Source organism: Pinus tabuliformis, chromosome 5_1 (assembly GCF_031772625.1).
Source record: "Pinus tabuliformis cultivar Carrire ecotype Pingquan chromosome 5_1, CPIR1, whole genome shotgun sequence".
NCBI lineage: Eukaryota > Viridiplantae > Streptophyta > Pinopsida > Pinales > Pinaceae > Pinus > Pinus tabuliformis.
This window is the reverse complement of record NC_142305.1, coordinates 235,280,778-235,302,175: the sequence shown is the minus strand read 5'-3', so window position 1 is coordinate 235,302,175 and position 21,398 is coordinate 235,280,778. Positions and strand designations below refer to the sequence as shown.

Sequence of the window (21,398 nt, the reverse complement as noted above, 5' to 3'; positions counted from 1 at the left end):
TCTCTATCAAAGAGAATTAATTCTTTCTTTACCTAGTATCAATGATATTATTTCGAAAGTTGTAGCATTTAATGTGTGTGCTTTCTCTGAGTTACAATAATTACTCATACTTCTTTTTGTGTTTATCGTGGAGTTTTCTGAGAGCCAATTGTTCTATATACTCTGATTCTACTAACTAAGCAATCACAAATTCTCATAGAGAAGGAAATAATAAATATTGTTTATATTTTTGGATAGTCTACATATACTTTTGCTATATATATTTTTTCTAATTTTTTCTATACAAGTATCAGCGTCAAAACATATACATGTAAGTTTGTAAAGAAAATCTATTTTTTAGCAAAACATTTTTGGTTCAAAAGTATTATTTTTATTGTTTTGAGGTTTCTGTGATTTGTACTTTGTGTGTAGTTTTCTTCCCGAGTTCTCGCATCCATAATTATTTGAATTGACGTTTCAAGCCATCCACCGTGGCTCATCATCACGATGTGGTGATATTGTATTATTCTTAAAACCATATTTCTTAAATTAAGATAACACTTTTGTTATAACTTTTGCCTCTAATTAACATTCACAAAACAATATAGTTTGTTTGTTTGTTGTCGTTTTTTTTTTAGTTTTTTTATTGTTTTTTTTTCATAAATTCAACTGCAAACTAAAATAGAAAACTCTTTTTATTTTTTTTCATAATAAAATAGAGTCAGATATACCGACTTTGAATTGTTTATGGCAAGATACTAGGCTCCTCCTAGCCTTGACAAAGCCAAACACAATCTTTTCCCCCTTCGAACAAATTAGGCTTGCAAACTTTTCTCTGTTTAAACTCCTTGTTCTCATCAGTCTCCGTTATTTTTTTCTCAGAATAATCAGCCTCAAACAAGAGAATTCATAAATATTATCCATCTATCACTTCTTTGGGTGGTTATTAACTCCCTCCATCTCATCAACAAGTGGTAGGTAGTTAATTGCTCATTTATGAGATTTTGTTTCCAACTTCTAAAGACAACTTCCTGTCTTCTAGGAAACATTTAAATGACCATTTAATAATTTTCAGAATTAAATCTAATCACCCAGATTAGATGCCTAGGACTTTTGATGGATAATAATTATTTTCAAAATACAATTGCAGCCTTTTTTCCTCTTTCAACCATTTGTCCCTAGCCATAATTTCCAGTTTATCTTTATTTATAAAATAAAACATAAAGACTAAGATTACTAAAATAAAACGTAAAGACTAACATCAACCATTATCACTAAGATTACTAATAATTAAATATTTATCTTTATTATGTTTATATATATATATATATATTCTCTGATGTAGCATACTTAACTTCAAAAATCAACTTATATACAAGTAATTATACTAAAGTCTTTAAGCTAAGGGATATCACAACCAATTTATTTCAGTGATCATTTATAGTCCAAAGGCAAATTACGAAGGAGCCTTCACGCCTTTAAATAGGTTATATTATATAAGAACACCATTGGCAAAACCATGGGTTGTTAAAACCTAGAGCCAAAAAACTGCTAATGGTAAATTGACTCAATGACCTCATTATATATATATATATTTTACATAATTTTGTTGGGGGCTATGTGTGATAATAATCACTTAACTTCCCCTTTTTGTCTTTCTTTTTTTGAACTTTTTTCCAAACCCCATGGTTGAGACCAACTGGTACTATTGCCAGTTGATTTCCACCTTCCACCATAGGGACTTCTTTACCTGAATTCGAATTCTTAGATACATTGGTTCTTTTTATACCCCCTGATCCCTTATCAATGAGTGTATCCTCTTTTTTTCGCTCTAGTGCTTTGGTTTCTGCTAATTATGTACCCTTCTAGATATGGGTCATGATTTATGACTAGTCCCCAACTCCTTCGTCTACCTACCTACCATGTTTTACCTGAGCATCCATATTTGAGTATTTTCCATGAGCTCTTCTACTTCATCCTCGTAACTATAAGGTACTTACCATCCTTTTGGCTTACAGGCTTGCCTCTTTTTATTTTTTGGGATCTTTTTTGTCGATGGGCATGTATTATGTAGGTGTCCTATTTAGACGCAAATTTGGCACCTAAATGCCATATTCTCATACTCTAGAACCTCGATCCACTTAAAGTTTTCATGTTTTAGATGGATACAATCATGTAGACCTTTACTAAGGTCTATCTCCACATAAATTATAGCAAATGTAAAGAGACTTGTGTCCATTTTTTTTTAAATTTTCCAAGAGTATTCCCATTATCTTTGAGGACTTGATGGTGTTAGAAAGGGAGAGGGAGATTAGGTAATCTCACCCATAATGGCATTGTAGTGACCACCGTGCTTTCGGCACCAAATTCTAGGAACCATGGGGTAATAAAGAGCCCAGTTCTACCCCAAAACCATGGCCCGTAGTTTAGGACTTGCTCCCTAGCTTTCTATGTGTCAAATTGAACTATGAAGAAACCCTTGGAACATAAGTAAAGTTCACAATTGAGTGTCTAAAAAGAATAACCCATTGATGTAAAACTTCATTTTTCGGCCATAAACCATTAAATTTGCAAATTAGTGTTGTAGATTATATCAGCAAAAAATAATTTTACCTCTAGGGGTTTAATGTCCATCGCTGGTGCTTTTTCTGCTTGTTCGACTGTGTGTTCCTGACATATTTTGGATATGATCTACAAGAATGGAAGCCTTCCTTTTCACCACATCCTTGAATAAGATTGATCCATTAGGGTTTCTAGAACCTGTATTAGGGTTTATGAGACTTGTAGCTTTAGCTTGCATCCATAGATTTAACATTATGGTGGAATCCTTTACCATGCCATAATCTTTCAACTGGAAAGAATCTTGGAGCACTTTTCTTCTATATAGCAAAACTTGAAGAGTTGTTGGTATTCCCAAGTTGTTTTGAATGCTTTGCTTCATTTATTCCACTAGATCTAGGCCCCAGTCCAAAGGTTAGATGTCTTCCCATAATTTTTTTGAGGAAAATTTGGTATTTTTCTTTCTCTACTACATTAGAGGCTACCAAAACGCTGTAGAATGAAGGAACCCTAATTTTGTTCTTCACCTCCATGCTCGTCCTCCATACCCTCACTTCCAAAGTCTTTATTTTATGAAACTTGAGTAACAATGTCTACGAGCGACCATAACACTAGAACTTCTTGTTTGGTGTTGTTGTTGTTGTTGTTTGTTATTATAGCCTACATGACTTGCCATTGGTAGACTTTGTCATTGTGATTTGATATGATGTGCTGGCCTATGCTCTAGTGAGCTTCACAACTTCCCAAACCTAGTGCCGTCAATGTTCCTAACCAACTTATGACCTCAATTTTACCTAAACTACTGTAACAATATTCATTAACATTAGTTTTTTATAATTTTATAATTTTAATTTTAAAAAGTTTATAAGCTTATATAAAAAATGAGCAAATTACGAATAAAATCCCTAGGTTATCAAAATTTGGAGTCTAAAAACTGCTAGCAATTTTTTTTGAGTCAAAACATTTACACAACATTACAACATCTCTTTCATACTTGGTTGGTCTCTCAACGCAAAAGTGTATAGATTATATCTCTTTTTATAAGTTATAAATATTTTATTCATATACAATGAAATAGACAAGTTAAGAGAGAGTGACACCCATTTTTTTTAAAACAGAATGATTAGGCATTTTATATTAACAAAGTTGGATTAGGGGCCATAAACCCTTACATAACTTATCTAGTACAAAATTTCTATTGTTCAGAGGATATTCAAAAAATTTGCAGACCTTAGGATTGTAGTTACAAATTATCCTAAATACATTGGCACTATAAACCTTGCAAAAACTTTCCAGTATATAACAAAATTTACATTGTCTCATCACAAAATATAATTAGGATATAACACAAACAGACAAAGCATTAGAACAAAGTCAAATGGTCCCACTAAAGTCGTCACCCCTGAGACGACAAGCTCATTTACCTCTAGCTACAACTCTGGTACAATCAACACCCGTGGTCCTTGACGAAGTGCCAATCCCATATATCTCCATAGTTGCTATATGCTTACTGAGAGCACGGATTTCCTCCCTGAGGTCATCCACTTTTTGTTCCATATCGACTTGTTGATGGATCAATTTGGCCTCTAAAAATAGAATGATATACGCTGTGGTTCGACCATATCTTCTAGCTTTGAAATGGAAACGAGTAACACAGGGGAAGCATCCAATAGCTTGTCCAAAACCAAGCAGACCTCATTATTTTCAAGAGGTTCAAAAGGATTAGGCATAGTAAAACCAGAGCTAAACACCCAATTACACTAATTAGAATAGAAGAAAGAACTAGTAACAAAAAACACATAAACTTGAAACTCAATTCCATTATGGGGACGCTGGGGGAATCGATATATAAAAGAGGTCCCTGCTAACACATGAACCAAGCAACCACCAGAGATCAGTCTCCATAACCATAGATTGGTCGGATGAAGGAATGACAGAAGGGAGGAGGCGGCGATGGGCCACCATAAATTCTTTTTACCATATGAGATTATCCTCATCATACCGAGGAGAACCAAACCACCTTTCACCAAGTGAGATGTAACGAAAAAGATGCCACTGTCTCGGAACGATTAGAGAGTCCAGGCACTTGAGGTCACAATTAATAAGACATGAAAAAAAGTAAATAGGCTGAAGATTTGGTGATTGCTGGAAAACATAATTGAAGGTTTCGACCATCTGGCATAAGGAGAAACTAATAAATGACCACGTACCCATCCTTTAGATGATAATGGAATTCACCATGCCCTTGAGCCTTTGATGGGAGATGATCCAAAGATCAAACTTATGTCTCTTGTGAACGCACAAGCCCCAAACAACCTTTGGATGTTTTGCAAAGTTCATGAGAACTAAGGGATAGGGCATAAACACACAATGTTATCCATTTCAAGCTCCCCTTGCCCCAAATTGGAGCCTTTTTTAGCTAGCTCATATTCTCTAGCATTCAACTACCTAGGGAAATGATGAAATTCAATCTTTTCAATTTGTGAGGTTGAATTGATTGCTCTATGTGCCGTAGGGAGAGATGAAGAACTTATTAGACCTTTGGCCTTAGTTATTTGGCAGACGACAATCAATGAGTCTCCATATACCGAAATATTTTGAAATTGATTTTCTTTAGCCACCTCCAATCCTTTCCATAGTGCAAGGAACTCCGCCATATTGTTGGTAGTTGTTCCTAACCCCCAGGAAAATTTAGTCACTATTTTTTCATCGGGGCTTATAAGGATCCCTCCCGCTCTTGCCTCCCCTAGAGTGATAGCCATTATAACCAAGATTACTGATCTCAAATACAATAAAAAATAATAAAAGGATTCATCACTTTAAATGGGTGAGATACATTAGAATTAGGGTCACTTAAATCTCAAATACAATGAAAAAATAAAGGATTCATTCACTTTAACTCAGATTAATGTTAGTTGAAAATATATCATAATTCTAAAGTAAAATTTGAAAAATGAAAATGTTAATAACCATAAAATTTATTGTAAAAATAGTCATTACACTAGCTAACATGTAACTCAAAACATACATAACGAAAGCAATATTCTTCATACAAACAAATGGGAATATATTAAACCTAGAGTTCATGCCTAAGCTTCATTTTCTTGGTTGATGGGGTTTGAAGGAGTTTTGACCTCCATTCTTGCAATTGTAACATATGAGGCTTCCTTTTCAACATTGTCTCTTTTTGCATTCCCCCTCTTTTATCTGAAGTGAGAATTAATTGATGAAGGCATTATATTTGCCTTCCATTTGTTTCAAATTTTTGAGAGCATGGTTAGCTCAATGATTTCCATTATTAGAAGCAATAATTTCATTAACATGCAAGTATAGGTCAACTATCTTGGCATATTTAGAATCTTTGACTTTGGAATGCCCTAAGTTAGGTGTAATGTCGCTCATCTGTTTCTGCACTACATACTTCATGGATTGAGCTTGCTTATGCCTAATGCTAGATTACTTAAGCTTCACTAGTTTCTTGGAGTTCTCACAATGAGAACAATAATAACCTTGATGAATGCCCTCAATCTCCACTTCCTTGGTTTTGAAACTATGAGGTTTTGTCATTCATTTTCTTTTCCTTTTGTATTTTTGGTAGCCTACCCCATCTTTTGTGACTCTTCTCTCCTCTAATCTCATTTGGATTACTAGATGTGGTGGAACATATTCCATTATTCCTCCTACAAGAACACTAGATATAGATACATCTTTCTCTCTTGCTTAAACTATGCATTTTTTTCAACATACCTTCAAGATAAATTAGGTAAAGACCTTCTTCCTTGATTGGACCAATCCTCATCAATCCTTTGAAGGCTTCCCCACATAGTGATTACTGAAATACAAACTCAAATCCTTTACTAAACAATGTTTTTTAGACTCAATTTTCAATTAAAAATAAATATCTTAAATCTAAGATCTAAATATTACCATCCATTTTTAATACAATAATCACTTCTTTGTAACTCCATTTAAGAAATATAATAAACATGCTATTTTTTTACATGCTATTATAGAAAAATGTTACTTCTTTACATACCATTATAATTTTTTTATTAATATCAATTATAAAAATTTATTAATATCAATTAATTTTTTTAATGATGTTTGATTATAATTAAACTCCAATTACTATTGTTTTTGTACAGAGACAGGTGAGCATATGTCACTCATCACTCGAGCCAACCATTTTTACATAAAAAGTTAGAAGCTATTAATTTCCATAGGTTGATGTGAGAGTGTTTTAGTCACTTTGATGGAGACATAAAAAAAAATACACATTTTGGTATCATGATTAGTGGGACATCTTTAACTTATAGTTGCTATTTATATGATTTTTAGAGCATATCTTGAAAACAATGACACATGTCTATTTTAAGATTTTGTTCACCAAATTTTTTGGGTTAAAAATATCTTCTATAAATACAACAAATAATTATAATTATTTGATATAAAATTTTAACATGAAGTATCATCTTAACATTCATTTGCTGTATAAAGCATGTATTAAATTTATTTGCTATATAAAGCATGTATTAATTAAAAAAACACATTAAAAAGTCAAACTTTGTCAGCCCCTTTACACAATAGTTTTACATTTGTTAGGGTTTGACCTTGAACTCTTTAGATTGCAATGCTATGTGCCAGCTACTAAAACCCTATAAATTATAAATAAAAAACCCATATAAAAATAACCCTCTTATAAAACAAATTTAAATATGTAAACCTACACTTAACCCGAGTTACTTATAAAAACGCGACAAACCTCCAAAAAAAACAAACATATCGCTAAGAGAATCGAACCGAAAAGAAGCAATAAATACATTTCGCCTTTATCCTTCATAATATTTAATTAATTTCTGCATCAATTTTTCAAGTTAATAATTTTTAATTAATTTCTGCATCAATTTTTTAAGTTAATAATTTTTAATTAATTTCCACATCATAGGCTTAACCTAATTGCGGTTCCGTACCAATCCACTATGAAATTCAATAATTACACAGCAAAGTGGGCTTTTGCGCTCCATGTGCGCGAGCTGCCATTTGTAAAAACAATTGCAAATGGCCCGCCATAGTTGTACACAGCTCTGTCATCCACCCGCGATATACCGGGAACACCCGAACGAGTAAGCGCGCGGTCGTGGGATCGAAACGATGGGCGATACAAACACAATTCCTCAGCACGTTCATGCATTTCTTCGTTCAGGCCGGGGATTTAGCGGCGCAATCTCAGCTGACCGACGGTCGTGCAAAATATAGCGAAATTTCGCTATGTATCACTATCTTGTGTGCATTATCTACTGTATAATTGAAACAAACATGGTCGGTGAAGCACTACACAGAAGAAGAAGATGATAGCAAAACTCTGGCCTGTTGAAGATCATGCTGAAATGGTAACGGCTTCAAGTTCCGCAGTGTCCGCTATGCACCGATCCAATGCTTGCCGCGGCGGAGCTGCATTGCACATTAGGGTTTCTTACACCAGTTAGCCGTGAGAGCTAAGCCTCGACCTTAACTCTTAAAGCCTTAGAGTGCCCCTGGGTCACATGGCCGACCTGAGAAGAATGCAGCAGCCGCCGCTTATTACACTGGTTACGGTGATATTCCTTTTGGCCCTCGGCGGTAGCCAGTTGGCTTCTTCTACCGTGCAGCAGCCATCCAAGGACACACTTGCGCTTCTTGAGTTCAAGAAGGGCATCCGCAGAGACCCGCAAGGCCTCGTGCTTGACTCCTGGGACCAGACCGCGCTCGACTCCAATGGCTGCCCCAACACATGGCACGGGATCCAGTGCGATGGCGGTCTCGTTACGAGTATTAATCTTGATAACCTTAAGCTTGTTGGGGACGTCAAGCTTAGATCTCTGAGTCAGCTGAAAATGCTGGCAAACTTATCTCTAGCCAATAATTTGTTATCCGGTAGGCTCACAGCCGAGCTGAGTTCAATGTCTTCCCTTCAATATTTTGATATTTCGAATAATTATTTCTATGGAAGAATTCCCAATGCCCTAATTGCTCTGCAACGCCTAATTTACCTGAACCTGTCATCAAACAATCTGACCGACATAATCCCCCAGGGTTTCCAGAAGCTTAGAGAGCTGCGCCAGCTAGATTTGCATTCGAATAAGCTTAGCGGTCCCATTGACAGTGGCCTCATGCTGTTGCAGTCTGCGGAATACATTGATTTTAGCAACAACGAACTCTCTGGACCCTTGCCTTCTATGTGGCCGATTGTGTCCGGCCTTATATACTCGCTTCAGTATCTCAATCTCAGTAGCAATCAACTCAACGGAAGCCTGGCTTATAACGGCGCAATTCCTTTTGAAAATTTGAAGGTTCTCGATATCAGCAACAATCGGTTCGCGGGACAACTTCCGTCTTTCAACTTTATTTACAGCCTCGAGATCTTGCGCCTTAGCAATAACGGGTTTTCTGGACCTTTACCGGGTGCGCTTTTTATGGAAGATTCTTCGGTCTTGAGTGAACTGGATCTCAGCCACAACAATCTTTCGGGTACTTTCTTTGTGCAGCCATGTTTTGGATTTTTCTTGTATTGTTTGTAATATTGATTTAGAGCAGCTTCACATAGAGCTGTATATCCAAGTATTGTATCAAGGCAGAATTTTTGAATTAAGTCATTAGGTGCATTACGCTAAGAAAAAGAAAATAGCTCAAGAATTTAGTCAAATTTATAATTACTTAGCTTAACAAATTGCTTGAGAGATCCCAATGTAATTTGATTTTTGAAATGGTAGACTCAAGGTGGACATTCAATTTTAATTTTAATTTTAATATCAATTGCCACTGGTTGCCACAAATTTCCAACAGCATTATAAAAACTGCAAAGATGAAAAGGCATTGGGAAGCTGAATTAAGTGTTAAAAGAGTCGGTAATTAAATAATATCCGTGAGAATGATAAAAGAAATAAACGAGTACAATGGAGTGCTGAAACAGATATCATCAAACCCTAGAGAGCCCAATGGACAAAAAGAACAAGGGTTCGAAGGACAATGAAGAAGCTCAATATCAACATGGCTATCAATTGTTAATCTTCTAACATCCAAGGTCAAGAAGAAGTGTGTAATGCAATTCTTCCCGTCTATTGGTTTTATATATTGAAGTCTACGCAGCCTGGCTGACCTGATATTGGAGTTTTGTTCTTGATGCCTCTTGTGATTGGAATCATCAAAATGTTGCAAGTAAGAAGTAAAGAGTCTGGAGTTAGAGGTGCAGATAGATCTGCCTCAGAGAGGTTTTTGGCCGGTCATAAAGACAGGGTATTTAAAGATGAAATGGTCTTCTAAGATTCCCACATACAGAACCTGCAAGTGCAAGTCCATATTTATTGGGTGCCCACTTTCTCTCCATATCTTGGGAGTTTGCTGCTCTGCCCTTGGTGCATAAATCCTACATGGTCCTGTTAAGACATGGCATATTCCAAGTCATCCCTCTCTAAAATCAGATCCAATCTCTCAAGGGAGAGGGTCAAATTAATTAAAAAAGCCTGTTAGTGTGTTGTTCTTCTCATAATTTCTCAACCCAAAGCATAAAAGGCATCATCTTGTTACAGTTTATCTTCATTACTTCTCAATGTGAATTTGAGTAAACTTTATTTTAATTTAAACAATATTGCATGTGAAGTTGGTCGTATTGCCATGCAAATATTTTGCAAGAGTGCTGGGATTACCATTGTTGGTCTTTTTTGGAATTTATTATGTCTATGTAGGTATTTAATAAATTATTTGTTTGACAACGTAGCTTTTCCTGTGCTAATTTCATGTTGGTATTTACCTATTCATTATTTCAATTTTCAAATTTACACACAATCAGAACACACCTGCAACATACATTCTATTGTGATGGGTGAATTACTGGGTGATAGGGAACGTGAGCTTCTGTCATCTTGGGGAGCTGTATTTACGATAGTTTGTCTTATGAACTGTCCTTATATGTGTCCCGTTGTAGGGTACTTTTAACTTTATAGAAGTCTCTGGGTTAAAATCAAGCAACTTTATTTGTCATCAAACACTGAGAAGTGTATGGTTTGGGATTCTCTTGGATATCGATGTTCATTTTTATTATCTTTATTATTAATTGACTATACGGTGTTGTGGTAGTTTATTGTGTCTTTGTAACTAATCATGGAGTGGTCAGTTGTCCAATTCTGATGAAGTCAAATCTCATTTTTCACTGCATGTAGATCCTACTGGCATAGATGAATTAATAAGTGACAGGAAACTTGAGTGTCCATGAATGCTGAGAGCTGGATTTTGTAATAGTTTCCTTTATCACTAATTTGTCATTATCCATTATTCTATGTTACTCAACCCTAAAAACCATTGTGGATCAAACTATTCTCAGCGGCACCAACTATTTGCCATTCACTTTCATGGCTGCATATAAATTATAATGTAACTTTACATGATGGATGATTAGATAGTGGTTACTACATTTATTATGATAATCTTTCCATGGTTATTTGACTCTAAAAGGATTCAAACAACAGAAATCTGGATTCTGTTCTCTGTAAACTACTAATTCATTTTTGTCATTTTATATCACAGGCAATGTAAACAATATTGCAACGACAACTCTTAAGGTGCTCAACCTTTCTTCAAATGCACTATCTGGTACATTGCCAATAAAATTTGGAATCTGTGCAGTAGTGGATTTGAGTGATAACAAGTTATCTGGGGATTTGTCTATGATGCGGACATGGGGAAATTATATGGAAGTGCTTGATCTGAGCCAGAATTCATTTACAGGGTCCCTGCCAAATGATACTTCTCAGTTTTTAAGATTGACCTATCTGAATTTATCCCACAATAACTTAGTGGGATCTCTCCCAACTGTATTGGGAATGTATCCCAAGATTAATGTTATTGACCTTAGCTTCAACAAGCTAAACGGGGCTCTTTTAACCAGCCTTTTTACATTGTCTACCTTGGAACATTTACACTTATCTAGCAATAATTTCACTGGGGGTATCCCCCTGCCGGACATTCTACCAGTAAACCCTGCTTCATCAGTAATCCCCATTCAAGTGACAAAATATTCTTTCCTGGAATCATTGGACCTTTCGAACAACCATTTGAGTGGTACTATTCCTCCACAAGTTGGTGCAATTGACAGGCTCAAGACATTGAATCTTGGTGGAAATCAATTGTCAGGAAACATACCAAATGAAATCAGTAAGCTTTTTGTCTTGGTCAACCTCGATCTTTCTCACAACCAATTATCTGGGAAAATACCCGGCAACCTTCCTGCCAGCTTAAAGGCATTTAATGTATCTTACAACGACTTGTCAGGTTATGTCCCACAAAATTTGCGAAATTTCCCTCACTCTTCATTCTATCCAGGAAACTCTGGTTTGATTTTTCCTCGTGTTCAAATATCATCTAACAATGGGCCTGGCACCAGTGAGAGACATGGCAGGGGCCTTGCTAAAGCAGTTATAATTGGGATCTGCACTGCTGCAGCTGCTCTATTTGTTAGCCTTGCTCTGTTCTTATACTACCGAAGAATTTCAAACTTTGATGACAAAATTGTTTCAAGAGATATAGATAGGGGAAAAACTTCAGGTGCTGGTTACTTTGGATTTGGTAAAGATGTGGAACCTTCACGTCCCATGAGAGTTTCTGCAGAACATTTGCTAGCTCCTGAAAGGACAACCCCTGTTGTTCAACCAACACTCTTGACCATTGACTCTACCGTAATGGAGGTTCCTGATTTGAAAGCCAAAGATTTAGATTCTTCAAAATCAAGTACTGTAGATATTTCTTCCTCGATGAATAAGAGACGGTCTTCACCTGGTTCAAATAGTTTCTTCTCATCGTCACCGCAGTCTGAAGATTCATTTGCTCCTGATCACCCTGTTATTTTGAATGTCAGATCACCTGATCGGTTAGCTGGGGATCTTTTCTTTCTGGATGAGACACTATCATTCACAGCCGAGGAGTTGTCACGTGCACCTGCTGAAGTTTTGGGGAGAAGCAGTCATGGAACCTCTTATAAAGCTACACTAGACAATGGACATGTGTTGACAGTGAAGTGGCTGAGGGAAGGTTTGGCAAAACACAAAAAGGAATTTGCAAGGGAAGCAAAGAAATTTGGGAACATAAGACATCCAAATCTAGTCTCTTTGAGAGGTTATTACTGGGGACCAAGGGAGCATGAGAAGCTTATTTTATCAGATTATGTGAGCACAGAAAGTCTAGCGAATCATTTGTATGGTAAGGCCTCCCTCTTCATTATGTTTTGTCTGTTTGCTACTTCTGAATAGGTTAAGTCGGGAAATAAGCCACATACAATTGTCTGAATTCAGAGGTGCTCCTCAGAGTGGAATGGTATTTTTCTCTGATTATCAGTTCTCCAAAGGTTTCTGTCAAAGAGTCCTGTTTCTTTACATTTGATAATAATTATATGGAAAAGCTTGCTTTAATTTTAAATGATTTAAAGAATAGAGCACATGGAAAATAAGTTAAGAAACTACTATGACTCATGGCATATGATAGTTAAAAATCAATGCTATGGAGCTAGTGCTACTAAGTGAACTAATATAGCCCAAGTATGGCGGGCATATCATAAAAGCCAAGGCAGTGAGAATAAAATGTAACTTGGAGTTCTCAAATCTATATTTTGTCTATTTCAGCATTTTGAAAGAAGTTAGTGTTCATATCCTAGGATTAATTTGAGTTTTTTTATCCACTACCATTTAATAGCATTTTTCCTTTGACATGTAAACCCATATGTTATGGGCCTAATTTGAAATCAGTTTTTATAGCTAAATTCTGGTATGAATACTGTTACTACCTGATGCTATGATCCTAAGAAACACTAACAGATTCCAATTCTGTAAAGAAGATTATAACATGATGCCCTTAGCAGGTTATGATATTCTGATTGCAATATTAAATGAAAGCAGATAAACAAAAAATTTCAGCAGATTATATTTTTTTAACAGCAGATTAGAATGTTGTAATTTGATCTACTCTAGCACAGTAAACTCTGCAGTCCATGTATAAAATGTAATTTGCAACAGGAAAACAAATGCTGGAAACTGCTATATACTCTCCTCAGAAGGTATGAATGCCAACTCAGACCCAAAATTTCCAAGGGCAGCATGGACTCTGCAGTTGGCCATAACTTAGTCTCAAATTGACTACCCACAAGAAAACCAAAATCTTCACGTTCTTCTCTTGAAGCTTAAGGGCCTGTTTAGAGTTCATTGTCTCTCTAAACCATTTGTCCTTTGCATGTGGGATCAATGGTTTCCGCATTAAGTACCCCTAGTGCCATTGTTTATAGATTCTAATTTATGTTTGACTGATTACCTTTTTGCACATGGGATAAACTAAGTCAGTTTGTGTTCGAATTTGACAGCATTGAATTTGAACAAATTTTGCCAAACCAAAAACATTTAATAAAATTCACCATTAAGCATGAAATAAAACTATATTTCTTTTCCAAGGAAAGCCTTGAAGGGAAACCCAAGGGGCGCTCCCCCAAATTTGTAGATGGCAGCTATAGTAGACCAGTTGGCATAGATTAGTACTACTCACCTAGGTGGTCTTGAATTGGGCACCTATTGCCACTGAAGCCAAATGCTCAACAACATTAGCAATGGTCAATTGAGCCAATCTTTTGGACTAAACAGGTTTAGAAACATCTCATCCCTTCCTCAAGCCTTAAGTGAGAGTGAGATTGTTGGTACCTTGCGAGACCCAGTTGGCCCACGAGGGGAAAACATGTCAAAAGTGCGATTTGAACCTGGGTAGGAAGGATAACAACTTCTCCTCTTAATCACTGAAGCTAGACTCATTTGACATGAAAAACTATATATATAAGTTATCTGTCTATCAATAAAATTCTTTTTATGGCAAGGAGTCATTGTGACCTTAGTCAACAATGAAGAATCCTTGAGGACTTATGCTCTAGTATGGTTATGACTGTGAATATTGACAAAATGAACGTTATGACAAATCCAAAAATATCATGTATGATACTTTCATATACGACAACAATAGCTTGTAGGAAATGCCTTCAAATGAGTATATGAAAATTGATATTCATCACAAGCTTAATTGGAACTATAACATTGAGAAAAGGATAAATGGAGGGTGGAAAGCTTATTACAGGCTTGAAAATGATTGTAAATTGACAAACCTTTGGCTATGGAATAAGAATAAAAACTCCTCTTTGAAAATTCTCATCACTCTTGTTATTTTATATGGATGTGAAATTGGGGATCTAGTATAACTAGGGAATCCCATAGAAGATGGAGTAGATCCACAATAATTTTATACCTTATAATCTCAAAATTAAAGACAATACAACCTATTTTATCCTCCTTATAGAAGCAAGCCTTCCTCCCACTGAGAGCATGACTATGATTAGGTACTTAATGTACAAGCACAAGATAAACAACATGGACGATAAGAGGTTCCCTAAAATTGCTTTAGACTCTAGCAACTCAAACGGGAATGGGCTAAAGATGCCAAGTCTTGGCTAAGTTATTGGGTAATAAAGGAAGAAGTCATTTATGTAGAACACCGTTAGTATTAAAAATGTTAGTTAATCTATTTTTTTTAAAACATAAATGAGTAAAGATTGTATTAAGTATGTGCCTAGTTGCAACAAATACACAAGAAATTCATTACATTGTCCATGGGCTCTGCCACTAAGGTACTGACTAAATTCATGGGAGATAAATCCCAATATTTTTCACAGGTACTACAACCGAGTTCTACATGTTTACAAGAGTAAATTCTTACATATTGCGAGCATAAAAGTATGAAAAAACAATACATTGAGCTAGTTGGGACGATTTTGGAACAAAGAGTCCACACAGAGTTGGGATCTTGAAGCCAAGTTAGCATCCGTTTCGTGTTCCCGCTTTTCTTTATTGGATTTCTTGCCTCTTGTGAGAGGTGGTTCCACTACATTCGAGGAGAGGGATTTTTCAGCATTGCCTCCCATGCATGATTTTGCATGAGCTGCTCTAACTGTCATAGCTTTCTGGTAAAGCTTTGGGGTAGATCTCTTCATCTTTGCAAGTTTGGAGGGTGTCAATGCCAATGCTCTTTCCTCAAAATATGACTCTGAATCTAGAGAGGCAACCTGTGAAGGAGCTTGCTTTGCATTCTCCACTGACACTTCTGAATTTCCTTGATCCACATTTGGGGCTTCATCTAAAGGGGTATCTTCATCTTGTTCTGTATCTTGAAGAGCCTCAAAAGAATTTCTACTGAAGGAAGGTTCTGGTACTAGATCTACTTCAACAAATTTCTTTGCAGCTGTAGCCTTGTTTAGTTGATTCCTTCTTCGCTTTTGTGTTGGTTGGAAACTAGCCTCTTTAGAAACAAGGGCTTAGGTCTTCTCATCTTTTTTTCGTTGGGGGTAGTTTTTGGCAAAGTGCCCATGAGTATGACAATTTGTTGCACTCGAAAGGAATATATGCTCATAGTCCAATTCTTGGATATGGCTCCATTCTCCAAGATTTATCTTTAGGGCCTTTTGTAAACGTTCATTGAGGTTTACCTTAACACAGGTGTGAGCACAAGAAATTTGACCCCCTTTTGGTTTTGCTTTATCCAGATAGCGGCTGAGCTTGTTTCCTATGCCTTTTAGTGCATCGGGCCCCCAAAGATGAAGAGGGAGGTGAGGCAGCCAGACCCACACCGACACTGTTATATAATCAGATCACAAAACAGAAGAAAAGATACATCAACAACTTGAAAATAAGCCTCTTCGAGGGGGCAACCTGCTTTTACATCACATAAATGAACAATTATTGGATGATACAAATGATAAGACATCCTTGGTATATATAGGAGTCTAAAGGATCACAATATAATCAAGGCCTACATAACAATAATAATGTAAGGGCACAACAATTACAATAGTGGGCTTCTATGGAGAACATCGACAACAATATGGGAGCTACATGGGCAACACCAATAATAATGTGGGGGCTATACTAGTATTATAGGGACTTAACATGCCCCTTTCCTTCAAAAAACTACTGTTCTCAATTCTTCAGTAGTTTTGGATGCTTTTGTAAAAAAATACTCATCCTCCGATGTGGAATCTTTGGTAGGTATGTTCTTCCACTTAATGAGATACTCTGAAATTAATGGGATGGAAGATCCATCATATTGATGTTAAGACGACACAACAATGAGACCCATGTGTGCAAAGTGAAGAGAGATTTGTACGGGCTCAATCAGGTTCCCAAGGCGTGGTATTAACGCAATGATAAATACTTGTAGGGAATGGGCTTCACGAAGAGTGAGACAAATGCAAACCTCTACTACTTGGTGGTTGGGGGTGAGGTTCTCATTCTTGTTCTATATGTGGATGACTTATTTCTTACATATTCACTTGTTAGTTTCTGTAGCATCAGATGTGTTCTAGCCACAAAATTTGGTGGATATGCTAGAATACATGAAATCTCCAAAACCCAAAAATCGTTTTTGGAAATTCCACCTAGAGATGACTTAATTAGATTATTAACAATTTTTTTAATGTTTACTAAGTCTAAACTTAGGAAAACTAGTTAATTAATAAAAATTAATTAAGTCAAGGTGAGAACTAGAAACTCGCACGGATCGATCCAAAAATGATCTAAGCCATTGATTAAGATTTAATCTTGGCCGTTGGAGTCCCAACAGGAAGATATAAGAAGAGATCAATGTGGTGATGGAGAACACACCAGAGACACTTGGAGAATTCGATTTTCTAGAGTAGCAACAATTAGTTGCTGGAGAGTTCGAGCTTCAGTGAGCAAAGACAGTGAGGGGCAGGGACATTAAGGTTGGAGAAACTTGGAAGTTTTCCAGATCCAATGAGTACATTTGTAGAGGTCGAGATTTCTCCAAGAGGCTGCGCAGAGCCTTAAGAAGGCAGTTCGATTTGCTGAAGAGGGCAAACATTTTCAGTTGTAGAGTCTGGGAAGGAGTGCCAAAGAGATGTTTTCCTAGCCATCAATGGGCAGGACGACTAGATTAGCAGTCAACTCGGGCAACAATTACAACAGGGAATCATCAGGTTGACACAAGGCCTGTGCAGGCCTAGTTGGACTACTTGCTCTTCAAAAGCAGTATAGTGCCGAAATTGCCCGGAGTGAGGGTAAATTCCCTCTAGGTTTTTTTGCCAATATTTTCTCTGCAAGTTAGCCATATTTTTGCATCCAAATTATTGTACTCAGAATTTCTCACTACTGCATAATAATGAAAACCCTCAGTTGCTGCATCAGTTTTCCCAAGTTGGGTTTTTTCGGGGACTTTTGTCCAAAAGTAACGGTGTCATTTTTATTGTGTGCTAGCATCTTCCTAGTTTCCAACACTATTTATTTACGCAGTTTTATTTGTGTAGGTTGCAGTGCGATTAATTTGGTATTTGCCATAAATAAATTGTTAAATTAATTAACAATTAGAAGACTTAATTCCAGTTGCTGCAATAGGATTTCAGTTTTGAAATTTTCATATTGTACTAGAGCGTAAGGGATTAGCAGGGAAGCTCAGAAGCAGATAAGGGAATTTCGCTGTTTACTGGGAACAATAGGCCAAATTCTTAGACGCTAATAGGCATGGCTAATTGCTGGGGTAGAAATTCAATTTTCAGTTGCAAGTTGGCAGAAAAGTCGATTTGCCCGGGATAACAACAACTCATATTTTCGCTGAGTAGATTCCTTGGTTGGACGCAGAGGTTTGCAGCAACAAAAACATTGGGCGGAAGAGAAAAGCACACACAATAGAGGGAAAATCTCTGTCAGGGAACTTCTAGTCTCGCAAGTTCGATTTTTCCAGCAACAGATTGGCAGTAGTTGAGTGCAAATTCTCTCACTCCAGAAAGGAGCGCTTACAGCAAAACCAACAACTAAGCAAAGGGAAAGAGGGAGTTTTCGACTTGATCAAAGATGGCCACAACAAGGCTTAGAGATTAGGATAGGTTGGATGGAGCTTCCAACTATGTTATCTGGAAGGCTAGGATGTCCTTACTTCTAGATGAATATGGCCTGAAAGCCTACATAGATAATGTGGTGGCAGTTCCCAAAGATGCAGATCAATTGAAGGAATACAAGAAGGAGATAGCACGGGTGAATAGGATGATTTTGAATGGAGTCTGAGATCACATAGTATCACATATTTCTGGCAAAGAATACTGCCAGGGAAATGTGGGTAGCTCTGTCCAAGCTATACCAGGGTACTTCCTAGGAGCAAAAGATGCTCTTGGAAGAAAAGCTGAGATGCATCAGGATGTAGAAGGGGGAGGGCATAGATCCCTTTCTCACCAGGATTCAGGAGGTCCAAGACCAACTTGCAACTGTTGGGGTAATGCCTCAACCATCAGAGCTAGTGAGGTTGGCGCTGAACAGTGTCTCTGAGGATTGGCAAGTCTTTGTCCAAAGTATATTGCTCAGAGACATGCTACCAGGATGGGACAAAATGTGGGCTGACTTACAACTGGAGGAGTTGAGGCGAGCTTTTCTAAAGAGCTCCATCAGTGGCAACAGTAGCAAAGCATCGAAGGGTGTGAAGGAGGATGAGAATGTGGCCCTCGCATTTAAGGGTCCCAATTAGGGGCAGGGGAGAGCAGAAGAAGAAAAAGGACCTGTCAAAGGTCAAATGTTTTAGGTGTGGCGAGTTTGGCCGCTACAATACCCAGTGTCCCCTCAGAAAGAAGGACAAGCAGGTCCACGCAACATCACATGCTAACATATATAGGCTGTCCTCCAGATTGGAGGAAGACTTTGCGATGATGGCAGCCATACCTCTAGGAGTGAGGTGGGGTGACTTGGAGTCAGGTCTTGTTGTCGCAAAATCTAGCAGGTCTTGGAGAGGGGTACCCCACAAGACTATTTCTAGACCTAGAGACAACAATGGGGTAGTGGCCCTGTTGTCACCATAGCCAAAACCCTCTCCTCTCTATGTATTTTTACCAATGGGAGGAGTCTTGATATGTGTAGGGTCACCTAATAAGTATTCTAGGTTTGAGGTAACCTAAGGGCTTCCAAAGAAAAGACACAACTTAAGTACAAGGCTCAAAGAGTAAGGGCAATTTGTTTTCCTTGGAGACACCAATTTCAGGCACATAAGACCTAGGTTTTGATTAGTAGGTTGAGAGTTGGGATGACCCAAGGTCAAGGTGAAGAGAAAGGCTTTCGAACAATGATTTTTGACAAGACAAAGGCACATGAAAACCTCAAATAAGCCCCTGAGTTGACGCAACAACAAACTAGGGTTTACCTTAGGGAAAACAACTAGGGCAAGGAATTTTATTGGAAAAACTGGAGTGAATGCCTACTAAGAGGGTTGATTTTGAGGCAACCAATTACGCCCTTGGCATTTAGACTCTCCAATCCCCGAAATTGTCCTAACCTAGAAATTTGTACCGAGCCCTAGCTTCGGCACTTGGCCTTAAAGGGGCCGAATTGGGTCAAGAGAAAGAAGGGAAAAGTTAATGGATGAAAAATCGATTTTATCACCAACAAGGGAGGTTGGCACTTTGTTCTTTGGGAGTATGGAGTCTATGAGTTGATAGGATAGCCAAAAGTTGTTAAGGAGGAAGGATAGACGATGCCCTAACACCTAAAATCCTAGCAATTACGCATGTAATGCATAAAAAAATATCAAAATGGGCCTAGTAAATTTTTCAACAATGGTAACTATTTTTGATAACAATGTACTTCAATAAAGCACTCAATTTGATAAAATTAGAGCATAGTAATCATTCAGTAGCTATACTTGAAAACTCACAAACCATAAACAATACTAGAGCAGAAGAGAGCAGTGATATATAAACAATGCACAACAATATTTTTACCCTGGGAAAACCCCTCTCATAGGGGAAAACCTAGCAACCTTTCCTTAATAGTGAGAGTAATCCAATATCCAGTGTCGCACAGATAAACCAGTGAAAGGTCAACTCTTTAACAATTCAACAAATCAGTTCAACGTAGAAATTTCTGTTTTCCCACCCCGGTTTTCAGTTTCTCCTTATTTCTCCGATATAGTTAAATGTCCTTTCCCATAACCATACATTTAAGAAGCTGAAAAAAATAAATTTGCTGAAAACACAAATTCTGGAAATTTTACAGAATGCTGGAAATTGCAGAAATAAAAATCAGCAGTAATAAACGGCCATTAAAACACATTTAAACACTGAGATTTTTGGTCAATGTGACCCTGGAAAAACCCCCTACAACTCTTGGGGAAAAGCAGTTTGAGAGCTCTTCTTTATTTCTGAAAATTGCTTTTTACAGTGAGACATTTTCAGCGAAAAAATCAGCAAGCAAATTTACAACTTATCTCTTTTCCCATGCTTCACAGCAAACTAGAAATTACAACAAACAGGACAGCAATAAATGTTGTACGGTCTCCTCGATTTTCGTGCCCACTTTCAGCATTAAATGTTGTTGTATGACCCTCATTTTGCATGTAGAAAAACCAACAAACTGCTTCTCGATTTTTGTGCAAACCTCTCCTCGAAAATCGTGCCAAAATCTGCCTTTCACTGTGTGCTGAATCAGCTGTACAAATCTGCTCAACTGCGGCCTTGGAATGTGTGCCAAGCCGCTGTCTCCTTCTCCTCCCTGCTAAGAAATCTCTCTTGCTCTCCTGCTCTCCTTCTCCCAATCTGCTCATGAAAGAATTGAATCGAATGTGATCTTTTCCTCATTTTCCTCCCTTAATATAACTCCAAGTGACTTTTGGGTGATCCAAGTGACTTTTGGGTGATCTCTAAATCCAATGGCTGAAATAGATTTAGATCAATGGCTGAGATTAAATGCTCATTTAAATCTCACTTTTTATTTTTTTAATTCACCCCACTTTAACAAGGACCCACTTAGTCATTTATTTCC

At 37.2% G+C, this 21,398-nt stretch overlaps 1 protein-coding gene across 1 annotated transcript in view; it reads left to right on the top strand.

Annotated features, from left to right (window-relative positions):
• The first annotated feature begins 7,550 nt into the window (after window positions 1-7,550).
• LOC149164273 (LRR receptor-like serine/threonine-protein kinase GHR1) overlaps window positions 7,551-21,398 on the top strand; it is a 55,468-nt gene continuing 41,620 nt past the window's right edge. The window contains exons 1-2 of the mRNA XM_089432012.1: window positions 7,551-9,045; window positions 11,098-12,765. Coding sequence (XP_089288138.1) covers window positions 8,082-9,045; window positions 11,098-12,765 — 2,632 coding nt within the window. The 5' untranslated portion in view covers window positions 7,551-8,081. The remainder of the gene's footprint in view (window positions 9,046-11,097; window positions 12,766-21,398) is intronic.